The 27,084-nt window shown below is 37.6% G+C and overlaps 2 protein-coding genes across 2 annotated transcripts; both read right to left on the bottom strand.

Moving 5' to 3' along the window:
• Positions 1-903: 903 nt before the first annotated feature.
• Positions 904-10,391, bottom strand: lpcat2 (lysophosphatidylcholine acyltransferase 2). Its single transcript, XM_085254700.1, has 14 exons — positions 10,149-10,391; positions 9,631-9,773; positions 7,705-7,922; positions 7,085-7,197; positions 6,856-6,916; positions 6,385-6,443; positions 5,874-5,908; positions 5,599-5,653; positions 5,305-5,387; positions 4,781-4,906; positions 4,498-4,651; positions 3,730-3,828; positions 2,856-2,997; positions 904-2,516 (listed from the first exon to the last, which is right to left on the bottom strand). Exons 1-14 carry the CDS (start codon positions 10,257-10,259, stop codon positions 2,338-2,340), a joined length of 1,578 nt encoding a protein of 525 aa, XP_085110826.1. The 5' UTR covers positions 10,260-10,391; the 3' UTR covers positions 904-2,337.
• A 704-nt stretch (positions 10,392-11,095) lies between these two features.
• On the bottom strand, positions 11,096-26,713 carry mmp2 (matrix metallopeptidase 2). Its single transcript, XM_085254586.1, has 13 exons — positions 26,372-26,713; positions 25,944-26,170; positions 25,006-25,154; positions 24,222-24,350; positions 23,280-23,453; positions 22,361-22,534; positions 21,268-21,441; positions 20,969-21,124; positions 20,722-20,848; positions 15,443-15,576; positions 14,679-14,838; positions 13,628-13,737; positions 11,096-12,186 (listed from the first exon to the last, which is right to left on the bottom strand). The coding sequence occupies exons 1-13, from the start codon at positions 26,522-26,524 to the stop codon at positions 12,083-12,085; spliced, it is 1,971 nt and encodes a 656-aa protein (XP_085110712.1). The 5' UTR covers positions 26,525-26,713; the 3' UTR covers positions 11,096-12,082.
• Positions 26,714-27,084: the final 371 nt, after the last annotated feature.

The following is a 27,084-nucleotide window of genomic DNA, read 5'->3' as shown; positions in this document are numbered from 1 at the left end:
CACTAAATGGATTTCAGATGGATTTCAGTTTGCAGAGTGGAACTCCGCCAAGACTGATTCCTGGTTCTGATTTTGCCTGAGAAGGCAGCTCGGTTAAATTGAGGCCCAAAGTTGAGTCACATTAATTTAGGAGTGAGGCCTGTCGGGTTTGACCTTTCCTTCCAGCTTGGCACGGTGAGTCCCCAATCCGTATGAGGCCTGTGTCCAGCTCGCATCCACAGAGGCTGATCACTCACTCAGGTCCTGAGGAGACCAAATCAGATTACCAACACATCTCTCCCACAATCTACTGCGACAGGATTGCCCTGCAGGCATGGCTCAAATGGATACAGCAATATACAAGAACCATCCAGAGGAAAGTGTGAGGATGGAGGGAGATGTGGCCAAAGAGAAGAGCAGAAGCTGGGGGTAGGGAGGGAGTCACACTGTTGTAAGCGCGGCGACAATGTGATTTAATTGATTCCATGCCACCTCATCAATTTTGATTAAAATTAAATGAGCGTCTGTATGTTTGAAAAGGTTAAAACAAATTGAAGGTGGAAATCACAGCTGGTAATCACAGTTTGTGTAACAGCGGGCTTTCAATGAAGAGGCCGCTCTCCATCGCTCATTTCTGCCTTGTCTGTGCATATAAAGCAAGACTGTGCGTTTTTGTGTTTCTGTAGATGTGAGAACAAAGTAACCAAAATTGTATTAAGACTAAAGTTGCATTTAGTGGTTGTTCTCTGCTGAGATCAGGTGAGGAGGATCACACAGTTGTGCTAAAACGTAAGGTAAACGTAAAAGCAACAGTTTCACCAATCAGTTGACAGATCAATATGTACCAAATGATAAGTGATTATAATCTTTTTTTTTTTAGAAATTGAAAATTCCACAAATTCTTAAATGATAAAAGTGGACACATTCTTTCAAGACATGCAAGGATGTTATTTTATTTGCATAAATATTTCTCTGATTCAAATAATTTTAACATTTAAATCCATAGCAAGTGTAATCAGAAAAAACCCCTGAATCATGCTATAGATATCCATAGCTTAAAAAAATCATCCATGTTGGCCAGTAATGAGGTAAATCTTACAAACATGCACAACAACATTTATCCAATTTTATCAGTACATGCCTGCCTTTAATTCCTCCCCCAGTTTAAACCTCATTGTCTAGCGCCAACATCAAAGTAAGGTACAGTCAAAATAGACACAAGGTATTTTAACTCACATTGGCAAGTGGGTGAAGAAAAAAGGCACACACAACAGAACTGCAATGGGTAACTACTGACACCTTGTGGTGATTTTGGAAAAACAGCAGTTCAGCTGTAGCCTGTTTATTGCACTTATGCCTTAATAGAAACAAAGTCTATGAAAGTCATTACAAGTTTCCTCTGTGATGAATAAAAAAAAAATGGCAAAGAGGATTGTGTTCTTGTTTTATTTTAAAAATAACATTTTGCAGTGTTAACAAAAAGCAAAACATAATTGCAATACAACCCACTAAATAAATAACAATGCCTCTAGTTAATCGGGTCTGAAAGCATACCCCACTGGAATATGCTGTTGTGTAGAAGCACCGTTGCCTTTTTGCTCACAAATTGCCCTATTTTCAGTGGTTGATTTGCTTTAGTAAACTTAAAGCTGCACAGACGTGGTGCTGTCTCAGCAACAACAATCTTCAGTAGAAATGCAAATAGATACACATGCAAAGCAAACTTCTGGCTAATTATACAGCTGAGTTACAAGTTCTGTGTCCCTGAGCACCGAGGGTGGGAAAAGTGTAATGCACAGCATCTATGCTCACTGTAGACAAAATTTTAAAACAGAACATATCTGGGTTGCTCACAGTACTCTAATTATACTGTAATAAAGAAGCACAAGGACTCTTTGCTTACATTTAAAATTTGTGTTGATTTGGCAAGATTTCCCACTCTGTTAAAGAAAAATTACAAAGACAAAGGATAAGGTGCACAAGGCTGTGCTCATCTCCGTCAGTAAAAACCCAGCAAAAACCACAGTGATGACTGAAGAATAGGTGTAAACCTTATTTAAAACAATGACCAGTTTTCAGACATATTGTCCTGCTATGACGCACCCCATCTGTGTTTCGTGTCATAGCAAAGCATACACAAAAATACACTGACAGAAAAAATTTGGGGGTAAGTTGCTTTTTATCTATAAGGCACTAAAATCGAAAATCAAAGCTTTCTAAAACTATAAAAATGCAAGCGCTTCACCATATATGACCATTTCTGCTGCAGTGACTTGAATATGCTGACAAGACTGCAACAGCCTTGTATTCATTTCTCTTTTCAGTGAAGTCAAATAAAAGTCACAGTTATGGTCTGTCTTAGTCATCTTTTTTGTCAGATGTGCTCTCCTCTGGTTCTTCCCCTGAACTGGGCTGACCAGCAAGTTCCAGATCACCTGGGTTTGCTTCTTGGATAGCTTGATATCTCTGAAGTTCCAGATAGGTGGTGAAGAGCTTGGCATACTCAGGATGGGTTGCAGCAAATTCTTGAAATTCATCTAAAGAATCAGAACAGAGAAAAACTACAGAGTGCTGTACACACAATAATAATGAACTATTTTTTGAACAATTTAGTCAGTCTGACCCAGGGCAGCTGTGGCTACAACTGTAGCTTGCCTCCACCAGTGTGTGAATGTGAGAGTGAATGAATAGTGGAATTGTAAAGCGCTTTGAGGGTCTCGAAAAGCGCTATATAAATGCAATCCATTATTATTGTTATTATTATTTTATTTATTTAACATTTTCTTGACAAAATATCACCAGGAATCAAATAAGAGGCCACAAGACATAACGGGAGCTTTGCATTAGGCTTTTCTCTTCAATTAGATTCTACTTACTGAAGGTAATGAAACCAGAGCCGTCGGCATCAATCGCTTCAAAAAGTTTGGTCATGTCTACATCTGACACACCCAAAGCAGAGCACAGCAGAGCAGTAAACTCGTCATGGGTGACTTTCTCATCTTCATCTGTGTCAAAAAGCTGCATGAAAGATAATAAAAAGTGAGAAATGAGTAACGACTTTCAAGAAAAAGGTTTCAAAATGATCTTGGACGTTGCACGAAGCAGGAGAAAGTAAGTTTTGATTAGTAAGTTCAAATTGCATCTGACTTTATGGCCAGCAAAATGTTCACAGCAGACACACATTGTTAGCCTGACATTATGCAACCTTCTGTGAATTGTATGCTGCCTTTGTTCTTGCTATACTAAAGCTGCTGCTGTGCACAGACAGTAAGGGCTGGGCTGGTTGATTTTATCTTAACATTGGTCATTTTTTGCATTTAACTTATTCCTTTTGCAAAGTGTATATGCTTTTTATATTTTGGGGTATATATTTCATATATAAACATCATATATATTCATATTCATAACAGTTGCACTGTTTATACTTCTCACAAATTGTCACAGATTACAGTTTAAGCATCTCAGATATATCCTTCATAGCTACTAGTTTATCATGATAGAGTGATAAAACTACTATCAGCAGGAAATGCATGATGCAATAGAAGTAACATATTAGGTGTACAGAAGGGTATTTATACAGAAATGTATAAATACCCTTGAAGGTCATTTGCCTTGCAAAAACCATAGTAGTGCTACCTTGGGCGAGTCAATAAAGGAGCTGTTGTAATTTTTCTTGCTTCACTCCAAGAGATTTGCATAATATTCAGCCCCCAATATGAACACATCAGTATGAGAAATGTATGGTCTCACCTGGAAAGCCATTTTGAGAACATCCTCAGTGTTAGATGGCCTACACAGGATATTCACACCGATAACATATTCTCTGAAGTCTATAGTGCCATCTCCATTCTAGAGAGAGAGGTCAATTAGAACAGATGAGCTGTTAAATGTAAAGATTATTATGATCGACAGCATTTAATCATTTATGGTGCAAGCGCTTGTTGTCTGCTGTTATTCGGTGTCTGGTAATAGTGATAATACTATTTGATTAAGTCTTTACTACTATAGTGATTTGATAACAAGTTTATGAATGCACATGATACAAGGTAACATTCAGTTTTTAGTAAACACATGCTCTCTGACTCATGTTGAAAGTGATGAACACAGATAAGAGAACAGAAAGTATGAAACTCAGTAGCTTTCCCCCTCCAACTGGTGCAGCACTGTGACACAGAAATGTATTGGATTTTCACTTCATTTCACATACCCTATTAGAGCTTTATAAAAATAAATATAAAAGGTGTTTTATTTTTTAAGGGTTTGCAAGCGAAGTTTTTCTAAAGTGCCTAAACTTACATAAATACTACAGCTATCAGTAAAATGAACTTCACTATTTTACTGATCATTCACATTCAAATGTGTCCATCTAATAAATGTCATTCGCTTGGCCAGGCCAAATACTGGCTGTTTTAAAACCTTGTGAAGTGGTGCCACGCCACGGCGATATTTGAAAAGGGTAATGTTCAGTTGATTTCAACATATAATGTTTAACAAATATTTAACATACAAGTTTCTCACCCTGTCAAACAGTCTAAACAGATCCTCGAGGACTGGGCTGACAGGAAGCTTTAAGAAACTGGCAAATTCCTCAATAGTTATGCGTCCCCCCTTACAGGTGCTGGCCATGGTTGCAAAACCGTCAAGTTCCTTCCTTATATTGTCCCACTTCAGACTAGTTGAGCCAAACATAATGGTGACAGGTTATATCATAATCAACATTAACAACAATAAGAACCCTTTGAAGCTGCATTGGTCAGTACTAACTGCAATTTTTGGTAACGCTCATATTACATGTTCTTACTTGAGTTTGCGACTAATTTTAGTGAACTCAACCAAGCCAGCCTCCATCGGAAGTGTGAGTTCACCAGCTGAGATCATTAAGCGGCAATCTTCATATGTGTGGTCTGTCACAGGAACGCCCAAAGCCCTAAAAATAGAAGGTTTGCAGACATTTAATCAACTCACTATAGTAGTCAAAGGAGGCACACAAAGATTATAGCAAAGCAATAGCCAGATTCACTGTGCATGGATATAGACCTAAAGACAGTAAAAAATGCAAATTTAGTTTGACAAATTGCACTCACTCTCCAATACTGACCACTTGTTTATTTTCTTATCAGCTTAGTAGCCTTGCATGTGCATAACACTATATTTATGACTTATTTAAACATTTATACAGTACTTTTACTTTCTATAGCAAATTGTTCCACTTTGCATTTGAGCAATATGCAGTGCAATGTGGTTTTGCACAGAACCTCTTTACGAAAAGGCAACATAAATTGCTTTACATAATACATTATACGCTTAAGACTAATGAACACTTACTTGGCCATAGTTTCTCGTACTCTGCTGGCAAACAGAGCGGGGCTTTTCTTCTCTTCCTCTGTGGGGATATGAGGTGGGAGGAACTGGGAAGCATGTAAACAGATGAGAAGTGTATGAGAACAGTCAAACAAAAAGTACACTTAAACCAAAAAGGAAAATAAAAACTTCTGCTAGCCTTAGTTTAAAAGAGTCCTTTTGAGTACATCATATATCCAAAACAACTAAAACTCTTTAAACGACTTCATGAGATAATGTTATTATACAAACACTACGAGAAATCAGAAAATCTCTTACCTCAATTTCTACTGTTGTGTAGAGCTGGCACAGTGTCAAAAGCAGAAGTGTTTTCCTGCATAATCAAAAAAACTGTTATACATTCTCATTCATTAGAACTACAGTGTTGTAAAAATAAGGCAGCCATATAATTGTGCAATAATTATGTTTATTTTCTGGGAAAAAGTGACAGTTTACAAATGCATGCAATTTATAAATATGCATATTTAGACATGCATACTTATAGATCGAGTGATGTATACTGGACGAGGCAAAACTCTATAAAGCATACTCACGACTTAAATCCTTGCCATGTCCAAGTCACTGTATCCTACAGAGAAAAAACACAAGTATATTATTCATTCATTCCTGAATCTTTAACATTGGTATAAGACAGTCTGCACATAGGACTGTGTCATATTATATTATCCACTACAACACTGGTATAAATTTTAAAATCATTTACAAATATATAGGAATGTCATGCTTTTAGATTTCCTAGTGAACACAATGATGAGACAAGCCCACAATCCTCACGAAAATCTGGAGGGAATTGAAGCTTTGAACTGCCGAGCCACAACCAAAAAAAGGTAAAAGATTTAGAAAGTAAGTCGTTCTCCAATAAAATGAAACTATCATAAAAAATACGACTGTTCATTTGTTTGTGAGCAAATCTACAAATCCAACAGGGAATCCAATATATACACTATTCCTATAGTTTTGCACTACATCACTGAACAGATATTACTGGCTGTGTATGTATATGTACGAAAAATGAAAATCTATTACTGTCACAACCCTACTTACCAGTTTGTTAGGATACCTCAGAAGCACAGGCTGCACAGGAACACCAGGAATGAAGGCACCTAAAAGTGGCGTGGGGAACAGTAGGTATTAAAATTAAAAAAAAAACCACACAGCGTGTAGTTAAACATGAAGTGCATAGCTGTAAAACTATATGATTTTACTCTGACTTCTCCATTCTCTCACCACATACAGAACCACTCTTATAGGCATCAGTTAACCAAAAGTTAAAACACAAACCACATCAAATATTGATTAAATGGAATAACGTACGAAGAAGCACTCTCTGTTATGAAATCGATGTATTAAATGGATTTGATTTATGTTAAGAGAAAATACTAAATGTTCTATAATACAGTAGTAGATCTAAGTTTTGTATAGTAAAATGTTGTTATCTTTTTTAAATGCATTTGACATGCTGATAGAAATTAAACTAATGATTACACTACACAAAATGTACATTTTATATCTTACCTTGTTTGAACGTGATAAGACATGAGCGATTTGTACATGTTCCTTCTGGAAATATAAGAACCTGAAAAAAAAAGCATCCTTGCTGAATGGTAAAATAATACCCCTCAAAATTGCAAAGATTGCTTTTAAAATAATCTGAGTCAACACTGAATACAGTTTTTCTCCTTTGGAAACAACGAATAAATTCATATAAAAGTCATTTTTATTGAGAATGACTGCAGTGCCAGACCTGTGGCCACTGGCCTCCTGACTTGGCTCTCTTGTTAATCTCGTTGATTGTGTTCTTCCGGGAGTCTGGGTCTGTTCTAGATACCAGCACTGGCTGGAGACTCCGAAGGAACCCTAAAGAGAGAACAAAAGATTAATGGTAATGAACATACAAAAGAATAGAGTAATCTTGATCATATTTTCCACTAATCTGGTGCACAGGCTTTAGTTATTTGCATTCGTTTGTAAGCGTTAAATAAGACAGAGTGATATCACTGTTTAACAAATCACATGTGACAGATATGAAATGAGTTATGTGTTGTTATTACTTTTAAAAAGATGGATGAAAAGGCTTATATTAATCAATGTCTTAGCTCGTGTTTACTTCATAGAGTGCATTTGTAAATTTTACTTACTATAACAAGGATTTATGTCAATGACAACTCCAAAGTACTGGACTAATTGATACCCAGTACAGGCAGCAAGTAATGACATTCCATTGTATATATATTACAAACTCTCCCACGTTTCATAGAGAGTGGGAAACTGTGCATTCAGGTGAAGGCAGATGGAAATGGACTATAACAAACACAGTTTGTCCCTACTTTCCTGTTCGAAACAATCATGCAAAAAGTATCTTACTGCCAAAGATGGGTGTGGCGAGGTTCTCGACACGGGAGACAGTGGAGGGCAGGCCAGCTACAACGCAGACAATCCCATCAAAAAAGGTGGAGTGGGGGGCCACAGCCAGGATGGGTGCGTCATGGCTGCTGGCCTGCTTACCCTTGACCACCACTCGAAAACCCATGCTGAAGAAGTAAGCCCTCCCCAAGGCAGCCATCACTCTTTGACACAAAAATCTGGAGATAAAAAAATTTTTTTTTAAATTGCTGAATTTTTGTGAATGAAAAAAAATGTGAACGGGAAGTGACTGTCTATTCTACACAACAGTGCAAGAAGCTTTGCATGAGAAAATCCTAAATTCTTTACATAAAAAGGGCTGGTATAATATTTTTAATGGGTCTATTTAGACCTTCTTTGTTTATCGGTTCAGTATATTGACTGATGTGTTGTGGTAACAGGATGCGTTTCACAATTTCGTGCTTTTCTTTAACCTTAAAGCGCAAAGTATGTTACTGTTGCCAATTGCTTCCTCAAAAACTGTAGAAAGGAAGGAAGGGGTGTTGCTATGGAGTCAGAGATACAAAATGATGAATGACATTATGAACTTAGTTTCACATACTTAATATGAAACAAATTAAAGAGAATACAAACATGAATATTTAAAGATACATTAATCAATCGGCTCTTACAGTAAAACGTTTTAACGTATGCTATCAGTCAAGTTATTATGGTTAAGTTTCACTTCCTTCATTATGCAGTGTGGGCTTATGCCCTGCTTTAAACTATCATGTCACACTTTCTGTGCTTCTGAGCAATTTGTCACAGGCTCCGAAAATAGTATACAGCCTTTAAGCTGAAGGATGGTTCATCATTTTACTAATGCAAACAAACTATCAAGGTTAAAAAAACCTGTGGTTCGACAAAGCAGGGTGGCGATTTTCACTGGTATCTGCAATACAACACAAATTCATTGATATAAAGCTTTGTAGTAACAGCCTAACCTGTCTGTCAAAAAAAGACAAGACACAAGATTACAAGATTTCAATAGTTTAAACTTATGTTTTTTTTTCTGTCAGTCATCTGCAAAATGTATGAAAAATGTTGTAGTCTAAGATCACAAGAACTGTTTACACTGTGAACAAGTGTGAAGAAGCCAACACACACCCAAGTAAAATATAGACTACAAAACTAATTGTCATTTTCAGACTATATGTACAGACATACTGTTTAATAAGTCCAGTGGAATGAGTCCTTTTCATACAAGATATAAACAGATATAGAAAATTATTATAATTATAATGTCTGTTATTACTTTTGGACATCAGAGGTGAACAAAGTGGCTAAAACATCATTTCCAGTTCCCCTTAACCCCCCACCGACTAGTTCCTTTCTGAAGGAAACTGAGGTGAGGTATTGCTTGTGAAGAGGATATGATCTAGAAAAGCATGAGTCGACATGAACACAAGTAGCTGCTAATTCATTATTACAGGAACTATTATTTTTTTGGCATGTTTTGCTTCTGTAAAGCATATGAGCGAAAACTGACTTTTTATCCTTCTTCTCACCTCAGTACAATTCATTACTTTTGCAAAACTTAAAGTTCAATATGTTTATTGTTTGATAGATATGTTCAAAGCGTTTAGTAGTAGTAGTTCAATTCACTTTGACAGATGGTGATAAGATGGCGTGCAAGGTGAATGCAGTTGCTTAGCAAACAAAATGTCTGCAGTAAAAAAGGCAAATGGGTTATTGATGTCCCAGATTAGCCAAACAGTTTTTCTGGGCAACCAAGTTTTGAAAAAATAAATAAGCAAAAGATCATTTGCAAGTAAACAAAACTGATGTCAAGAATAAGCTAAATATATTATTATTGTTTTGCTTTAGGTGTGATAAAGTCGTGGCCAACTCTGAGAAAGACTGGATATTACTGGTATCCATAGTTACCTTCTCCATCCTGTGCTTGGCTCCACAGCTCCTTTCAGAGGCAGCTTGAAGGTGACAATGACAGACACTGGCCATAACACCATCAGAACCAGGGTTATAAAGATAGCTCGAAGAGGGACCAAGAAAATTCCCAACAAGACACACTGCAGGCAGAGGAGTACATTTATGCATATTAATTACAGGCCCAAACCTCCCTGGTGTTCAAGTCACTTGCTGCCTGGCTGAAAACTGACCTCCCACCTAGCAGAAATATGCACGAGCCTAGAAATCCACATTGCTGGAAAGCTTTCTAGAAAGCTCCCAATGGCTCAGTCTGTTGTGCTGCATAGGAGGCTTTACAAGCTGATTGTCAAAGCCGTGTTGGAGAAGATTACAGGCCCTGGATACAGCAGCCTGAGTGCACTATGTCACACTATGAAACACTGTTACCAAACGAGCATTCTTCAAAATCCTGCCTTTGTGCAATCTCTTAAAAAAGCAGAAGAAGAAGAAAAAGAAAAAGAAGAAGAAATACTCACTTTAATTATAGCAGCGTTGCTTAGTTTGGTGTCTTGGACAAACGGGTTGATGACCGCAGGCAAAAGCAGAGATTGTTGCCTCGGCAAGGCACCTACTCGCTGCGGTGGCATCGTAGTCCAGTGAGCGAAATGACGGCTGAAGTTCTAATTTGTAGCCCCGTGATGTTACCATCTCACTTCCTCAACAGAGAACCTGTTCTCATTTGTTGCTGAGCCAAACGGTATCAAGCGCGAGTTACGAGTACAAAACTCAAGCACGCGAGAGCAAAACCGGTAGCTTCAAGCTCCACCTCCGCTGTGCAGTGGGGAATTAAGACTGTTAAGTGAATGTTTGTACACTGTCACTAAATTTTGCAAGGTACTGACTTTAGACAGTACCCTTTCGACAGTATCTAAAATATAGTGGTATCCCATTTAGATGCCTCGAAAAAAATTGGTTCAGATAGGAAAAGATTAAAATTATCTCGTAGGTTGTGTGCTTTGATAAAATAACACTGGTTAGGACTCCCGGGGGAGTAAATGCTAAAGAAAGTTAGGACGATCGCGGTGTCACGAGCAAATAACTGATTTTATGCAAAGGCTACACATTTATCATAAATGTCCACAAGATGGCACAGTTTCATAACAAATTATAGTCTTTGCAGGGGTTTAGATAAAGTCCGTTTGCTCTATTCAATGAATTTTATATCTGATTATTTTAAAGTTAGCCCGCTTGTTACTTATAGAACCTTAAAATTTAAAGAAGTGCCAGCATTACTATATATCATAAAGATGAACTCTATGACAAAGCAACACTGGTGTAAGTTCATAACACAAGCATTATAGATCTACTTTTACCACTAATGTGTTGCAAGAGTATGTATACAGTGCACTAAGGTATATGATCTCCCACTTTTTTTTTGGTACCTAGCGGATAAGGATCACATATCATGGCTAATCATTCACAATTTTGTAGATTTATTATATTGACCATCTTTATTGATGACAGTGCAAAAAGCATAAACAAACCATCACAAGGAAAAAACATGTAAAAAAAGATAATTAAGCAATACTACTGCGGTACTCTTGTCATGGTTCCATTATGCATGAAACCTATACAGCCTCTAGAGGCAACCTGTGCCATTAATCTTTCTGTACCATTAGTGTAGGGAAATGTAACATGGAGTTGACACGGAAATAATTTGGTCTTCCTATTGTGCCACTCCCTTGTATAGTCCTAAACAAAGTGCTAATCAAATGAAGGATAATGTGTCTGGGAATACTACTTTTATACATCCAGAGGATACTAAGTAGTCCGATCAGACATAGTTATACAGAATATAATGTATATATATGACTATATGCAAAAAGCGATCTCTAAAAGCACCATTTTCGGTCACATTGTGCAAATTCATTCTTTCAAATGTAGCGCACAACAATGAAAAACGTAATTAAACAGATACAATTATTAAACTGCACTTATTACACTGAAATAATTCTAAGCCAACATGATTTCCTCTTATGGTGTTAAAGAAATCAAATTTGTATAAAAAGGCAATATTGACCAGCACAGTATAGCACTGCATTTTAAAGCAGTGTGGACATACCTGATGTCTGACTTGGGAAAAAAAATCTATAAAATAATAAAAGATGGGGTGCATATTGTAATAAATCTGCATAACAGCATAACAAATAAAATGTCAAAGTCACACAGAAATGTAGCAAATATCCAGTTGCATATGTTCAGCCTACGAAGAAGGTTCAGGGGTGGCGTTCTACAAATCTGGAGACCGGTTATACAGGCTGCAGGAAAGCGTGCAGAGTTGCCATGATAGAAAAATTACAACAGTTTTCACTGCAGCGACCTTAAGTTGTGTTCAATACTACAATAATGTCCTCATGAGGCTCAAGAGGTCACCATTACACAAGTTAGTTGTGAGGCATTTTGGAAATGTTCAACATCCGAGCCAGTCCTTTGTGATTTCACCCAACTTCACGATCTTCAAGCTGCTGTCTTCTAGTTTGAAATAGTGGTTGCCTTTGAAGAAGTAGCTGTAGTCTGTGAAAGACAAGCAGAATACACATTGTGTTTAAAACATTTACTAAGCTGAGAATTTTCTTTATTAAATTTGCTCGAGTCAAACAAACTACCACGCAATAACAGTGAAATAAACAAGCTTCTGTACAAGCGTACAAGAATTAAAATACCCAATCAGAAGCCAAAGTCAAGCCTCGCGTTCTCTGAATTATGCTAAGGAGGAGGTACACAGAGGCGCCTCTGTAGAGGGTGAAAGACCTTCTTTATATAAATATGTTTGTTTACGGTGTGGGGAAGGGGCTATGTGACACTTACAGCACTGTCTGTATGTTAGGAGAGAAGCAATGAAAAAGTCCCTGGTTGCTTGCCATAGGCAAAAATTTGCTAACCACCTCTGACCTCAAGTATACATGGCTGACAGTGAGAATCTCAAAAGATATTTACTGGTGGTCTCACATTAAAAATTCACCATTTACTTCTTACAGTGGCTGCAATGCACTTTGCACCAGCAGTAAAAGTAAGTGTCAACTAACCTGTGATATTCACTCACAAAAAATACAACAATTCTGTCATTATAAAACCACTGATCACTCCCTGACTTCAGAAATACTCCTTATGGTCTATTTGCCTTCCTGACATTCTTTGTGTAGCCAACTCCTCTAAACACTTTTTTTTTTTGCCTAGAAGGCGTCACTGTTTGCTCAATTCTGGTATATGAGGAGTTTTACTGACAAAGGCAGAGTGCCAGACTCACTGATAGAGCTGACTGGATTTTCCTGCAATTTTACCAGAAGGAATGCTGCTGTGCAGACAGTAATCACACACACATAAAAACACTAGTGTCGTTATCAGAGCATAGCAACAGTTGTGTGGCATATTCTTGGCATATTGGAGCCATGGCTCTAGAAGCGGTAGAGTCAGGAAGTTTCCCATTTGCTCAGGACTCCAATATTTCAACAGCTATTGAAGGCTTTCTATATTATCTGGTACAAACATTCACAATTCCCAGAAAATAAGACCTTTTGGGGAACCTGTGACTTTTCCTACCATAGTGAGGTTGATTCATATTTTCCAGTCAAATGTCTTGACATTCCTTTGGCATGGGCTGCCATGAAATGTGGCGGAATCAAACTTCTCCTGCTTAGTTTGAGCTGTTCTTTTTGTTTAGTACTAATTAAAATATGACAGTGTTCTAAAATGATATACCTATGAAACCTTATACTCATATATTGTTTTCAGTGGAAAGAACTACAATGCTCTGTAACTAACAAAGTTGCAGGTGTAGCTTTTTATCCTTTTCCCTAAATACTGCCATATCTTGAAAACTTGAAATCACTTTTTCTTGGAAAATAGAGTACAGCAATGGCACAATGGTATGAATCGTGCAACAAATTCATTCACATACTAATAACTGTTCCTGCCATATTTTGGTCAAATTTACTTGTTAAAAGTATTATTTTACCAATGCCATTAAGACTGAAGGCAGAGTCAATGCCATCTGGGATGCCATTCCAGGAATCCGCAATAAGTTTTGGGAAGCCAGAGTCCATTGTCTTGCTGGTCTCATCATATCTGTAAACACACAACAATGAAATCACATCTGAGGTTTTACATATGACATGTATTACATTAATAGCATTAATTTAGCACCGAACAACTCTATGCTGTGCCAAAAATATGTAGTGTATTGACATTTTTGTCAGAGGATGCCTTCAGAGCTTTAGTAGCTAATCTGACCATCAGTTTCATAAACTGTTGTTCCTTTCTTGCATCATTTAGAGAAGAGAATAAAAGTAAAAGAAGTAGAGTAACAATCCAGACTGTTAACTAGGTCGCTCCCATACCCAAAGAATTTAAAAAATGTTTTTTTTATAATGCACAGTCCTTTTATCAAAGTACAGTTGCTGCTTTGCTTTGCTCTCTGTTTTAGCCTGTTAAAAATTGGGTGTGTGCACATCAGCCAGATAATGACTAATATCATTGCTATTTAATAACATAGGACGTTAGTTAGGGCAAACTGTTCTGGCTGCATTGTTATTATGATTTACTCTCAGTTACTCAAGGTTTGTGGCTGTAAATGCACCAAAAAGTCGATTTACAATTGGACAGGGACTGTGGACATGGCCAGCATGCTGTACCTGTTTGTTTAGGCCAAAGAGCCTGCAGACCAGTGCAATATGCACAATAGAAGTGAGATAGCCATGATTTCACTTTTTTTTTTTAAAGACCCTCTGTTGTTGAATGACATTCGTTGGTTTGCATCTGATAAAGTGCATCAGAAACACATATGATGGCACTTTCCCAGATAAAACAAACACTACGGCTTCATATGTGCAAAAACTACAAGCTGTTGAGTTACTGTACCGTTTAGGTCACACCAAACACTAACTCAGTTCAGATATAGCACACAACTGCAACAGTTTATGACCTCAATTGCAAGAGCTAGGTCAAGTCACACAGGGCTTTTAATTACATTAAATGCAAATCTTTGCACAAACTTTAACTCTCCTTACCTCCAGAATTTGTCTCCAGCAAAGAAGTAAGTCTTCCTGTTCTTCCTAAAGTTGAAGGCAGCATCGATTTGCTGCAGGTCAGTGGGGAGGCCAAGGCTGGACAACCTTTTCGGGTAGCCTGTCTCCAACTGATCAGCTCTATAAATCCAAATTTCATTGCCTGGGAGAGAAGAGTAAGATAAAAAGAGAACTCACTTTTAGGATACATACAATATGTTATTCTAATGAAAATCACTAAACTTTTAAATCAACATTTAATCATTTATTCTTGTGTTGTCCTCGGGATTCCCATATACTTGTTTGCCATTCACCTAGGGGTCAATTTTGACCCGAGGACAACACAAGGGTTAACTCTATGAACCAATTTTGCAGTGAGATAATAAGTCGAACATTTACCAAACCATCTTAATGTCTTTAGAGTTGATGGATATATCATGTAAGTCTCATCAGTATTCAGGAAAGTTGTCATATTTGTAAAATGCTGTGAATATTTCATAAACCACTAATAAGTATGCTGGAAGAGTCCACACTGCACTTAAGAGTGTTTGGCCTACATTCTGGTGCCTCCTAAAGTTTCAGGTAATAGAAATGGCTGACCATTAGGGGAAATACATCCAAGTGGTAAAATGGGGAAGACACATCTTCATTACTCATTAAAAGTAATGCATCTGTTTCCTTCATCACCTTATAAGTGCGGGGTTATGTCAATATTAAAACAGATCTAAATGTGCATTTTTCAAAGTCTCTTGCTTTCCTCAGAATACCTGCAAAGAAGACTGTTTTTTCCTCTGGATTTTCATAGGCAGCATCTATCTTGGCGGGCAGGTCAGGCCAGTAGGTGGCCACTAGCATTGGTCCATTGGGTTTGCTTCTAAAGTTGACTGACCTGAACAGGAACCTGCAGAGAGAGTGGGTGGATGAGCAATCATGAGTTAGACAGGCTAGGGAAGAAATAAGAGTGAAGAAGTAAGAGTGAAAGGACCAGAGGGGGCTGATGAGGAGGTGGGGAGAGAAAGAGAGAGAAAAAGCATGTGTGTCTGTGTGTATAAGAGATCGGGGTTTTAGTGCAAGTGCTTCGCTGGCCGAGCCAGCCACAATGGTCTGATTCATGAGCATCTGGTTCTCGTTAGGACTAAGGCTGCAGACGCCAGCGGAACAAGACCCATCTTGCCCGGATTTCCAATACACAGCTGCGCAACAATAGCAGCTTACCATACTCTTTTCCACTGACCTATTTTTTAGACAGACAAAGATTTGCCAAAAACAAAGATCAGTTGTCATAATGATAAAGTGAAGATGAGAATAAAACTTTACAAACAAGCATAAATAGAAGTGTGCATACATAACACTTGCCCAAAGTTACATTTGTCAGGATGAAAGATGAGACATATTCCAGTCTGAACCAACCATCTACGAATGTCATTATTTTATTTGTGTTCTTGCAGATCAGTTTGCTGTTCGTGCACTAACAATATCCAGAGGGTTTTCAGTCTGTAGCAGAGCTTTAATTTTATCCTTTCCTCCCTCTCTTTTCTTCCAGTATGCACTCAATAAAAGGAAAAACAAGATCTGCCTAGGGGTGGTAAGGGGAATACGTGTACAGAAAATATTCAAGTGATTTTTCTAAAGCACTCCTGTTGTTTTAGATCTCTGAGTCTGTTTTATTCTTTTTTTATTTACCTGTATTTTCATACAGGTAATTACTAATAACCCGAACATCTGAAGTAGATAATCCATTGATCTTGGATTTGTTCTTAACAAAGTCCTGTTTGAACTGTGTAAAAATACAGGTTGATGATTATGACAATGCAACTGAGCTTTGTGAGAAATATAAGTTTTTAACACATTGATTTAAATGGCTCAATGTACTGACCCACATTATAAGTTTGCCTAAAATGCATTGTGGAAAAGGCACTAAAATTGTATAACAGAGCAAAAACAAAAAAGAAGATAGAAAGAATTTCACAACTGAAGAAAGAGTAACAATAGTATCTGTCAGGGAAGCAAAAAGTTTGGTTTGTGGGGTTTAACGCTACATCCTCTCAGACATGGATTGTGGTGTACATAAAAAAGGAAAACATTCGACATTCACAAACCAGAAGAAAAAGAATAAAGTAGATGGAGAACAGATCTTTATCATTTTTGAGTCTAAATATGTTTAAAGTGCACCAAAAAAGTCAGAAAATAATGAAACATTCAAAAGCAAAGTTCAGTCACAGGTATTTGGCAGTGTTTGTGAGGCCTATTGTATTTTTATACTGTCATTATCTTTAACTACTACCATTCAACAAAAGTGCTTCTATAAAACAGCAGTCTTTCTTAACAGTTTTTCACCAGCCTCTGCACAACAGTCACAACAATCTCTACTGGTTTTACGCTTCAGAACAGACCTAACCAGCAGGTTGGTCAAACATTTTCTATAAGTCAGACTTTCTAAGTACCTTCTCCTTAAGCCTTGAGACAGACAGACCCACTTATATGCTGAGCTCAGGGAGTGCTGCAAGTATTACTCATTGCATCACGTTAAGATTTGTCTCACAACATAAATATGCTGAGCTAACAGAATGAGAGATTCCACTTTTACAGTGGGAGAGTCAAGTGAGCTTAGCCCCAGAGCCCAGAGGGTACAGCTCTTTCTGTAAAGCTATAAAACTTAGCATGTACCAGAACTCTGCAGCATACAACTCTGACATGCCCTTCAGGCAACTTATGAAGTTGGACCAACAGGCCTGTACTAAAACTTTACCGATCCCAGATTTCAGTGAGATATACTGTTTGTTCACTACAGTAACTTCATAATACTATGTCCTCATTTTCCCACCCTGATCTTCAGAATAACTTTTAAACTTTGCTTGATTAAATTTTCACATAGCAACCTAAAATTCACGTCATATTGAATTAAATGTGTTTGAAAACATCACACAACAGCTTAGATTAGTGCACAATGGTGCTAAAAAATCTGGCAAACAGGAAAATGTCTAAATATGTTACAGCTCAGCTAAATTTCAGTGTAACATATGTATATGGAACTTTTAGCCACCTTAAACTGAACCAGTTTGCTCTGAATACCATCTCTCTGCAAAATGACAGTTTAATCATCTGTTACATTCCACCCAGGTAGGTGATGCTTAGCACTGCTGTCATCCTATCATTTAGACACAATGTCATTTCTTTTTTAAGATATTATTTTTCCATGGCTTCATTTAAACAACGGTGACCTGAGAGCCGAGGTATGTCGGAAACTTGTTCTTGCCTTTACATTAATGTGACTGTGTGCATTTTCAGACTTCAACAATGCTTAAAGTGAAAATAAAATTTTCACTTTAAAAAAAAATTGTCCCAACAGTTAAATAAGATATATAATGTTTCAGATGGAAGAAAAAGATCATTTCAGCTGACTTGATGACCAACAACTGATCCAAAGTTTCATGGTTCGCTGCACACTCTCTGCTAGAGCCACAGCAAGGTGAAAAATATTGTAACTCAGTGAAAAAAGCCAAGCTAACTGACTCTTGAGCATTTTGCTGATGCATCTACTCTTAGCTGATTTCCAAATGATTGTGACAGGATATGCAGCTCTTAACGTTGAAATTATAGTGTTTGTGTCAACAATGTCAACAGCTAACCCATCATTTGTTTGTCCTAACAGTTCCTTTTTGTAACATGCCACTGGGGTAAGCTCTTTGTAACAAACTTCAGCTGTTGCAATGAAACTGTTCATCTTTCTACGGGAAGTACCCTGACTCACGAAGACTGTTGACCGAACCACAGGACTTTATGCAACTTCTTTTCTACAGAGTCAGCCAGCAGACACATAGTAAAGCTACATGACTTTGGATTCACTGGCGCCGGTGGAGAAGAGGAGTGTAGACTGTTTATGAATGATGACTACTTTGGTTGTCACTGCGTGAGTAGAGGGATAGCTTGTTTTCAACCAGAGGTGGGACCAAGTCATTGTTTTGCAAGTCTCAAGTAAGTCTCAAGTCTTTATCCTCAAGTCTCAAGTCAAGTCTCAAGTAATGTCAGGCAAGTCAGAGTCGAGTCTCAAGTCACTGGTGTAAAAGTCCGAGTCAAGTCTCAAGTCTGAAACTTTGAATTTCAAGTCCTTTCGAGTCTTTAAAAAAAAAAAAAAAAAAAAGCATGTTGCAGTTATGCTAAATGTAAATATTAGACCATGTAATTTTAAAATCTGTGTTTTTCTCAACACATGACAAAATAGTGAACTTAGAAAATATACACAAATTGTAAAATTGCACCTCTTTAAAATGCAGCTCAATTAAACTTAGCTCCAAGAATAATTTTCACCGACGGTTCTGAGATAAGCTGCATGTTATTCTTGGATGCGGTTGTAGGACCAGCTTTAAAATCGCATGACAAAAATATCATACACATTAAAAAAAACTGCATCACCAACGTAGCCTGGACAACATTTGCTAGTTAGATGAAGTCAGCTATCTCATCTTAGCATATTTATATGCATATTTATAATCATACGGTTCTTGGAGTGAGTGCATACACTCATGAAGTTTAGTAACTTCAGGTCACTGCAACAAGCCCAGGTACAGTTTACCGACGGATGGGTGCAGGACCTTGAAACGCACCGTGTAGAACGAAAGACCATCGTACGTATCATAAGTTTACCAGTCTCACAAATTGTCGTCATAAATACACATTCCTTAACCGTTTATTAATAGGACCTTTGAGCTCAATGGTAATTAATTAGTAGTGGAAATAATTTCTGGTAGCATCACAGAAATGTAGCAGTGACAACAATATTGTATGCTGTAATCGTACTGGGCAATTAGTGATACAAAACAACTGTTTTATCCTGTGAATAAAAGTATATGTTTTTGTCAATGTACCATAATAACAGAAGCGAAACGCAATATTGTGTCAGGACAATTCACTATTTATGCACAATAAATAAAGGAGCATAGCGCGACAATTTCTGTTCAGTGCCAGACTTGCTTGTAACCTATATCACCAATTATGTTATGAAAATGACGCATTAACTACAACAGCAGACTGACCTTTGTGTAAATGCTTGGAGCAGACTAACCTGTGAGCTGGAGTGTTCTGGGACGTTATATTTGGTCTTAGAATGGCTGCAATCCAGGACACCCGTCGCCTCTTTGTTACTTCGGAAACATGGCTCGAACAATTTCTCTTCAACGACGTAATCCGATAACAACCGATCTCTTTACCCGTCGGCTTCCCGTGGCTGTCATGTGACCGGCTATTGCAGTTAATAATACAACAGCTTCTTGACATTTTTGTGTTTCTTTTTATCGCTGTATAACTGATTTTTATTGAAAGCCTAGTACCGCTTGCCACGAGTTCCCAGAATCCTTTGCGGTTCTACCCGTGAATGACGTCACATTTTCAATCTCTATATAATATGCATGTTAAATTTTATATTTGGGGTAAAATATCAAGTCTTTTCAAGTAAACCGGTTCAAGTCCAATTCAAGTCCCAAGTCATTGGTGTAAAAGTCCAAGTCAAGTCACAAGTCTTAGAACATTTTTTCAAGTCAAGTCTAAAGTCATAAAATTAATGACTCGAGTCTGACTCGAGTCCAAGTCATGTGACTCGAGTCCACACCTCTGTTTTCAACTCTTACTAATTGTCATATCACAAAACAACAATATGCTCACAATCTTCAAGTGGCACAAGACTGTAAAAAGAGAAACCATAATTAACAAGAAACCTCATGTTAAACTGCTCATTGTTTGCAGTGATGTGATTGTGAAATCCAGTTGGTGCAGGCTGCTGTGTTTCAGTCACGCGATACAGCCTGAAGCAGGCAATTTCGTTTTCTTTATCGCTCTTCGCACAGATCACAGACAGGAAATTTAACAGGACTTTGGCAGTGCTTTCAGTGTTCACAAACTCAGCCTTTACATCACATTTAAGACTCAAAAGAGCAACTGGGAACATTACAGCTTGCATATCTAGAACACTTTGCCTGGGCTTCAGACTTTTCTTACATTGAAGTCTTTTTTTTTTTTAAAGATACATCAAGTTGCTAACTGAGATGATTACCTGTCTTTGAAGAAGAATGTTTCTCCTCTGATCTGTGCTACAGCATCAAAGATCACTGGCTCATTACAGATATCCATTGGAGTGACAGGACCCTGGGTTGGAGGCAAAGGCTTGTCTGTTGGCACACCTGTTGTCAGATTTACCACAGTATTTATTATTTAAAGGGGTCTGCAAATTATCCACTGACAACACAATCATTTTCCCAGGCACTTATTGGTATTAGACTCTATGTGGCATTTTCTCTCACCATACAACTCCTGGATGCCTTTGATGTCATCATTGGAGAGCCTGAAGTCTTTAGTAAAAGTGTAAACAGGGGCCATCAGTGCACCGGGGTCCTGAGAGTGCTCCAAACCAAGAGCATGACCAAATTCATGGGCTGCTACCAGGAAAAGGCTGTAGCCTAGAAACAAGTTAGTTTAAACAAATATCTATTATCTTTCCACAGTAAAAAAAAGAAAAAAAAGAAAAAGATAGATTCAGTGTCTTCCAATCCACTGGCTCTTGGGAAAAATATCCCCAAATACCACTGGCAAATTCTTTTACCTTGATCAGGACAGAAACCCCATTTGCGGTCATCATCGTAACTCTTGGTGGTAGCGCACCACATTTTGCCATCGCTGCGTCCAGAGGTGGTGCAAGATTCATAAGTGTCTCCCAGGAAGGTGAAAGGGAAGGCACAGGGGCTTCCATCTGCATTGCCTCCCACTGTTGACATTGCTGGTAACAGCAACAAAATGCAAAACAGTAAATGCAAAATAAGCACTGAATTCAGTTGCTTAATTATCTTATAAATTCACTATGCAAAGTGATTTTTTTTTCTTTCTGGAAAAGTTTGGGTTATTATGAAATGAGTGCAGATGATGTTCAGAAATAGCACGATGAAAGCAGCTGGCACAACACACACGACATCAATAACTAATCCATTAGGCACACAACCAAAATGCACCCATCCAAATTGATTTTCTTTCAAAGAGAGATCATTTTCAGTCTGGCAAGAGTGGTTTTGTGTTAAAAAAAAGAAAGAAAGAAAGAAAGAAAGAAAGAAAGAAAGAAAGAAAGAAAGAAAGAAAGAAAGAAAGAAAGAAAGAAAGAAAGAAAGAAAGAAAGAAAGAAAGAAAGAAAGAAAGAAAGAAAGAAAGAAAGAAAGAAAGAAAGAAAGAAAGAGTAAAACAAAAAAACAGTATAATTTCTTATTCGGTACAAGTTCTCACACAGGACTCTACAGCAAAGCTTCATCCCTAATCAAATAAAATCAGATGAAAGCACCAACGGTAGTACCTCTCCCTGTATGCCTTTCTCCCTACCCCAGTACCTCAACCCTAAAACAAGCCCCACTGACAGAATGGAAAATAGGCCCTGCTACTGCACATTAAAATACTTTTATAGCTATTCAGCCCACCACGAGCATAACCAAAAACCGCAGCTGCAGAATTCCTGTAGCCCAACATATGGCAAGGCACTATGCACTGCTCATCAAAAAAAGCACCGCTAGTGAAATATTTATTTATTTAAGTGTTATTGCATAATGAAGGCCGTGACCACTATGCACACCTAAGTGGACATCAACTTGATGTGATTATCTTTCATTTTACTATATGTTATGTGAATAAGAGACAACACATGACACACCACTTACCAGTTTCAGGACAAAAGCCATACGTTTTGTCGCGGTCATAATCCTCAGTAGTGGCACACCAGCGGTAACCATCATCTCTGCCCTGAGTGGTGCATCCATCATACTTTTCCCCCTGAAAGTTGAAGGGGAATTTACATGGAGCCCCTTCTGCATTTCCACCCAGGGTGAAAAGTACTGCAAATCACAAACCAAATGAAGTTACAGATGGCCTAATAAATTTAAAAACAGTATTTGTTTTTACATTCTTCTAACTAAAATAAGAAATTCAATTGTAATACAAAACCCTTGATCACTAAGTAGTGATATAACACAAGGGAACACAATAAACTTGAATTAACAAAATAGGTACATTGGAACTGTTTGGGTTTTTTTTACTTCAAAACTAAAGTTTAACAAAATAGAAAACTCCAGTGCAAACAGGCCTTACTCGTGTTTTTATCACATAAAATGACTTTGAACATGTGTATTTTGGCAGTTAGTTGTAATAGCATCTGATCATGTTAGTACCATGGACAGCAACATAACAGAGATAAACAAAATGTTTGACAAAGCCTCATGTTGTAAAGTGGGGCAGTAACTTGGAGAAGAAATGTTCCATAATTCACTCCAAATAAAACAAATTTAAAGAAAAAAAAAAGCATTTTCCTGGCCAACCTACTTTCTTCATGTTCAAAAACAACAGAACAGCTTTGAGTATAGCTATGATGTGATATTAAGTATTGCTTTACCAGTACTGAAAGACTAATTAAATGTTTTGTCTGGTTCAATAAGATCCAAGTAGGGCACATCACGCCTAAGGTCATGTGGGGCCACAAAAATCACAAGTTTCAAAAGCAAAATGTCCAAACAGACATCACAGCTGCATGTCAAACATATAGTATATGCTTTAACAAAAAAGGGACCCACTGGGTAAGCTTACATTCATGAGGGCAGAAGCCATATTTGCCATCTTCATCAAAGTTGTAAGTGGTGGAACACCATAGGAAACCGTCATCACGACCCTGAGCTGTGCAGCTGTTGTACTCAGTGCCCATGAACAGGAAAGGGAATTTACAAAACTCGCCATCAGCATTGCCAAATTTCACCTTCACCACTGTAAAACAAAGAATGCATACATAGAAAGGAGTGAAGATATATGAATATTTGCTCTATGGTGTTTGATTTCATATGATGGTTTCTCAATTCACTATAAAACTTTGTAGCATTAGTTTCACACATGTTTAGAAGGTAACTTTTGTTACAATAATAGCAAGCAAGCTAACATAACATAGCAAGCTTCAACTTCCTGGAAGTTAAAGCAAATATTGTTGTCTAGAATTTGGAAAGCAGTTTCAAAGTAGGCTTTGAAAAATGTCCAACCAAACTGTATAATGCAGGGTACAAATGATTTGTATGTAACAGTATGAACAACAAACACATATTGAGAAAATAAAAATTCATCCAAGAGATCCTCATCTGTTCATCTGTTTAAGACTAGCACCAAGAGAAATGGAAAATAGGTTTATAGATTATTTCCACACAAATTAAATATCCAGACATAAGGATGTTAAAAAGGGGAAGTACTTGGGAGTAAAACTATCTGGGTCAATGGATGCGAATACAAATGTGTGCAATAGAGATTTTTTTTTTTAATTTAGCTTCCAGATGGCTGTAGTTTGATATGATGTCAGGTGCCAGAAAAAGATGCTTGGAAAATAGCATCTGAAAGTTATATTAGTTTCTACAATTTCAAATTCTCACCTGACAAAGTTTTAAATTAACTTTACATAACAGTCTAAGCAAAAAAATGAAGAACTAAATAAATTTAAGAAATCATCACTGGTGGTTTTGCTGCATGCACTTTTTGTAACTCTTGCATTACCTTGCCCCTCTCCAAGTGTCCACTGCTCATCATCATCAAAGTGAGAGTCTCCACCAATTCCTGGGCCTGGAGCAAAGGCATGAGCCAGGAGGCCATCCTTGCCATCAAAGGGGTAACCATCTCCATGCTCTATTGATGACATCATTAACCAATCAAAACATGTATACTGACTGCTTAAGACATGATGTGACATTTGTCCATGTATTCAAAGATTTCTGTTTCTGAAACAACAATTCCATGTCTTCTTCAGCGGCCGATTTTCAGTTGCGTTTCCCTATAATTACTAGATTCTTTCTGAATATAGTCAGCTGTGACCAGACAGAATGCGGGTAAATATCAAGTGGTTATTTTAGCTGGAATGTTTGGAATGAACTGGGTTAATACCATAATCCCCACTGTCTTTAAAGAATTCCTAAAATACAGGATGGCGGGATGTAGAGTCACTTTGAAAAGAATGTTACTTTAAAAAGATGTATGTTTTTGCTCCTTCAGCATTAGTCTAGAACTCGGTGAGCTTCTGTTTAAATATTGACTTGTGCTAATTATTATAGGAACATTCTTAGAATTTTATCCTGTGGTACAATCTCTTTATTCTATTACAAAGATGTGGCAGATCCAATAAAAGGAGGATTTTGAGGGCTTACAATTGTATTATTATAAAACAAACTGATACATTTCTTTATTAATTGTGATTCTCGTAAACCCACCTGAGTACAGATGTACAATAGTTTTCAAATAACAAATGGAATATCTATATAGTGTGATGTTTATACACATAGTATACCATTGCGGCCAAAATTAATCATGATGTCAGCTTCTCCATCCATGATGCGAGTAAAAGTGAGTGGCGTGACATCACTCCATACTTTGAAGGCCCTGAAGAAAGCATCATTTATGACTTCTTCATCCAGATCGGGAGTGTAACCCAGGATTCTACAAATTGAGTAGAACAAAAAAAACAAGCATGACTTGAATTGTCCAATCAGGACAATCTGTGAGTGTTGCAAATTCTCCTTTCATTACTAAAGATCATGGAAAATAAAGAGGCCAATATGAGTAATCTGTAAAAGCACCTCCTGAAACAATGTTCAGCCGCAAACCCATTTGTATGCCTGTCTACACAGTCCTTTTCCTGAAAACAGTCTAAGATCTCATAGTTGTTATTGTCTTTGGCTTCCAGTCTTTCTTATAAACACACAGACAGAGAGGCTGGAATGATCAGAACATGCAAAACCGCTGATATAAATAAACTACATCCACATCATAGTAAACCTCAAACAGAATGAAAACAAAGGACCTGACACATACTGTGTAGGAATGCTGGTGTTAGCGAGACATAAAGATGCAAGCACTTCAAGACTGTGTGGATGGGGGTAGTGTGGAATGGAGGCTGTGGAGAGGGTGGGGTCGGTTTTAGAGGGTTAGACAGGGGCAAATATGTCTCAGTACAACAACTTTGATTTATGGGCAATTGTTAAAGCAACAGATTTTTAAAATAGTGCTGTGCAGTAAACGGTTTCCTAAAGTGCAGCATGCCAAGTAACTCAAAAACTATTAGATCACACCCAGTGGTAATGCCATAACCATTTTGCAGGCAAAGCTGATTAAAACCTCCGCAATTGTTTGAGAACTAATTTGGAGTCACAGTGGATTGGCACTCACTCCCATTATAGCATAATCCATAGCCTCTCTAATCATGTGTGTTATTGTTAATTCTCTGACCTGTAGGTGACGTCCTTGTTCTGCCATTTGGGTTTTCTGTGGAAGAAGTTATAATTGGCCACATCTGGGACACCGCAGCGGGGTTTTTTCATGATCTCTACAGTTTTGGCATCAATCTCTCCAGTTTCTTGCAGAGAAAAAAACTTTTGCATTTTCTTCAGGGTATCCTTGAGCACCATAAGATTACATCTGTCTTGTGGGCATCCATAAAACTTGTTTAGATAATGCTAAAGTTTGGATAAAAACATAAAATAATAGGTTAGCGTTCTTATGGTATCTTTATATAAAATTAGAGCAATAAGAAATAAATAATGTGAAAACTACTCCTGTTCATTTCTGGTACTCCAGGGGTAAAAACAGTTCATTGCTGCCTGACCTACTTAGACATATCCTGAGGAAGGAAGAAAAAAAAAAAGACAGAAACTTACCAAAGCAACTTCTTTGTCTGTTCTGGGGGTATCGTCTCCAGGAAACCTGATAATAGGAGAAGGACGAGCATTTACTGTTTGGAACACGATGAACTGAAGCAAAAACAATTTGAGAAGACTCCGACGACAACTAAATATCGTCGGAAAGCCCATTTTCTCTGGTTAACAGTATATCTTGTGCGGTAAGTGCCGTTCGCAGTCCTTGCAGCCCGTCAGCTTGTGTTGCTTCTGCTCCTCAGCAGGATTTTTTTTTCTCCTTAACGGGACATCCTGCACCTCGGGTCTGCGAACTTTCTTAGTTCTGCTTGCACATGCACTTTTCCCCCGACGCCTTCTGCGCAGTCTCCAGGTTGGGAAAGAAATGGGGACGAACCAGCAAATCAAATGCTGAATGATTCACCGACTACAGTTCTTAGTCACTCGCTTTTACCAGAAAACGTCTACAAACAAATAAAAATGTTCTTTTTTTTAATTGTTTCTTTTATCTTTTTTTTTAAAGAGTAGGATAATCATCTAGAGGCGAAATTAACCAATTTTGGGCCAAGCTGACCAATTAAACCAATGAAGACCTGCTTTTTAAGTGTGCATTTCTTAAATTAATATGTGCAGATTCCAAGATAAACTATAACCTGCATGCCAAGAGGTTTCAGCATGTTGTTTGACTTTTTTGTTTGTTTGGGAATGATCTTCATGATTTTTCTTTCCAGACTTAA

The sequence above is a fragment of the Mchenga conophoros genome, linkage group LG1 (assembly GCF_057382185.1).
Source record: "Mchenga conophoros isolate Kocher_MC1m ecotype Shallow Benthic linkage group LG1, M_conophoros_male_GT1.1, whole genome shotgun sequence".
NCBI lineage: Eukaryota > Metazoa > Chordata > Actinopteri > Cichliformes > Cichlidae > Mchenga > Mchenga conophoros.
Note: the sequence above shows the minus strand (reverse complement) of the source record. Positions and strands in the feature narration are given on the sequence as shown.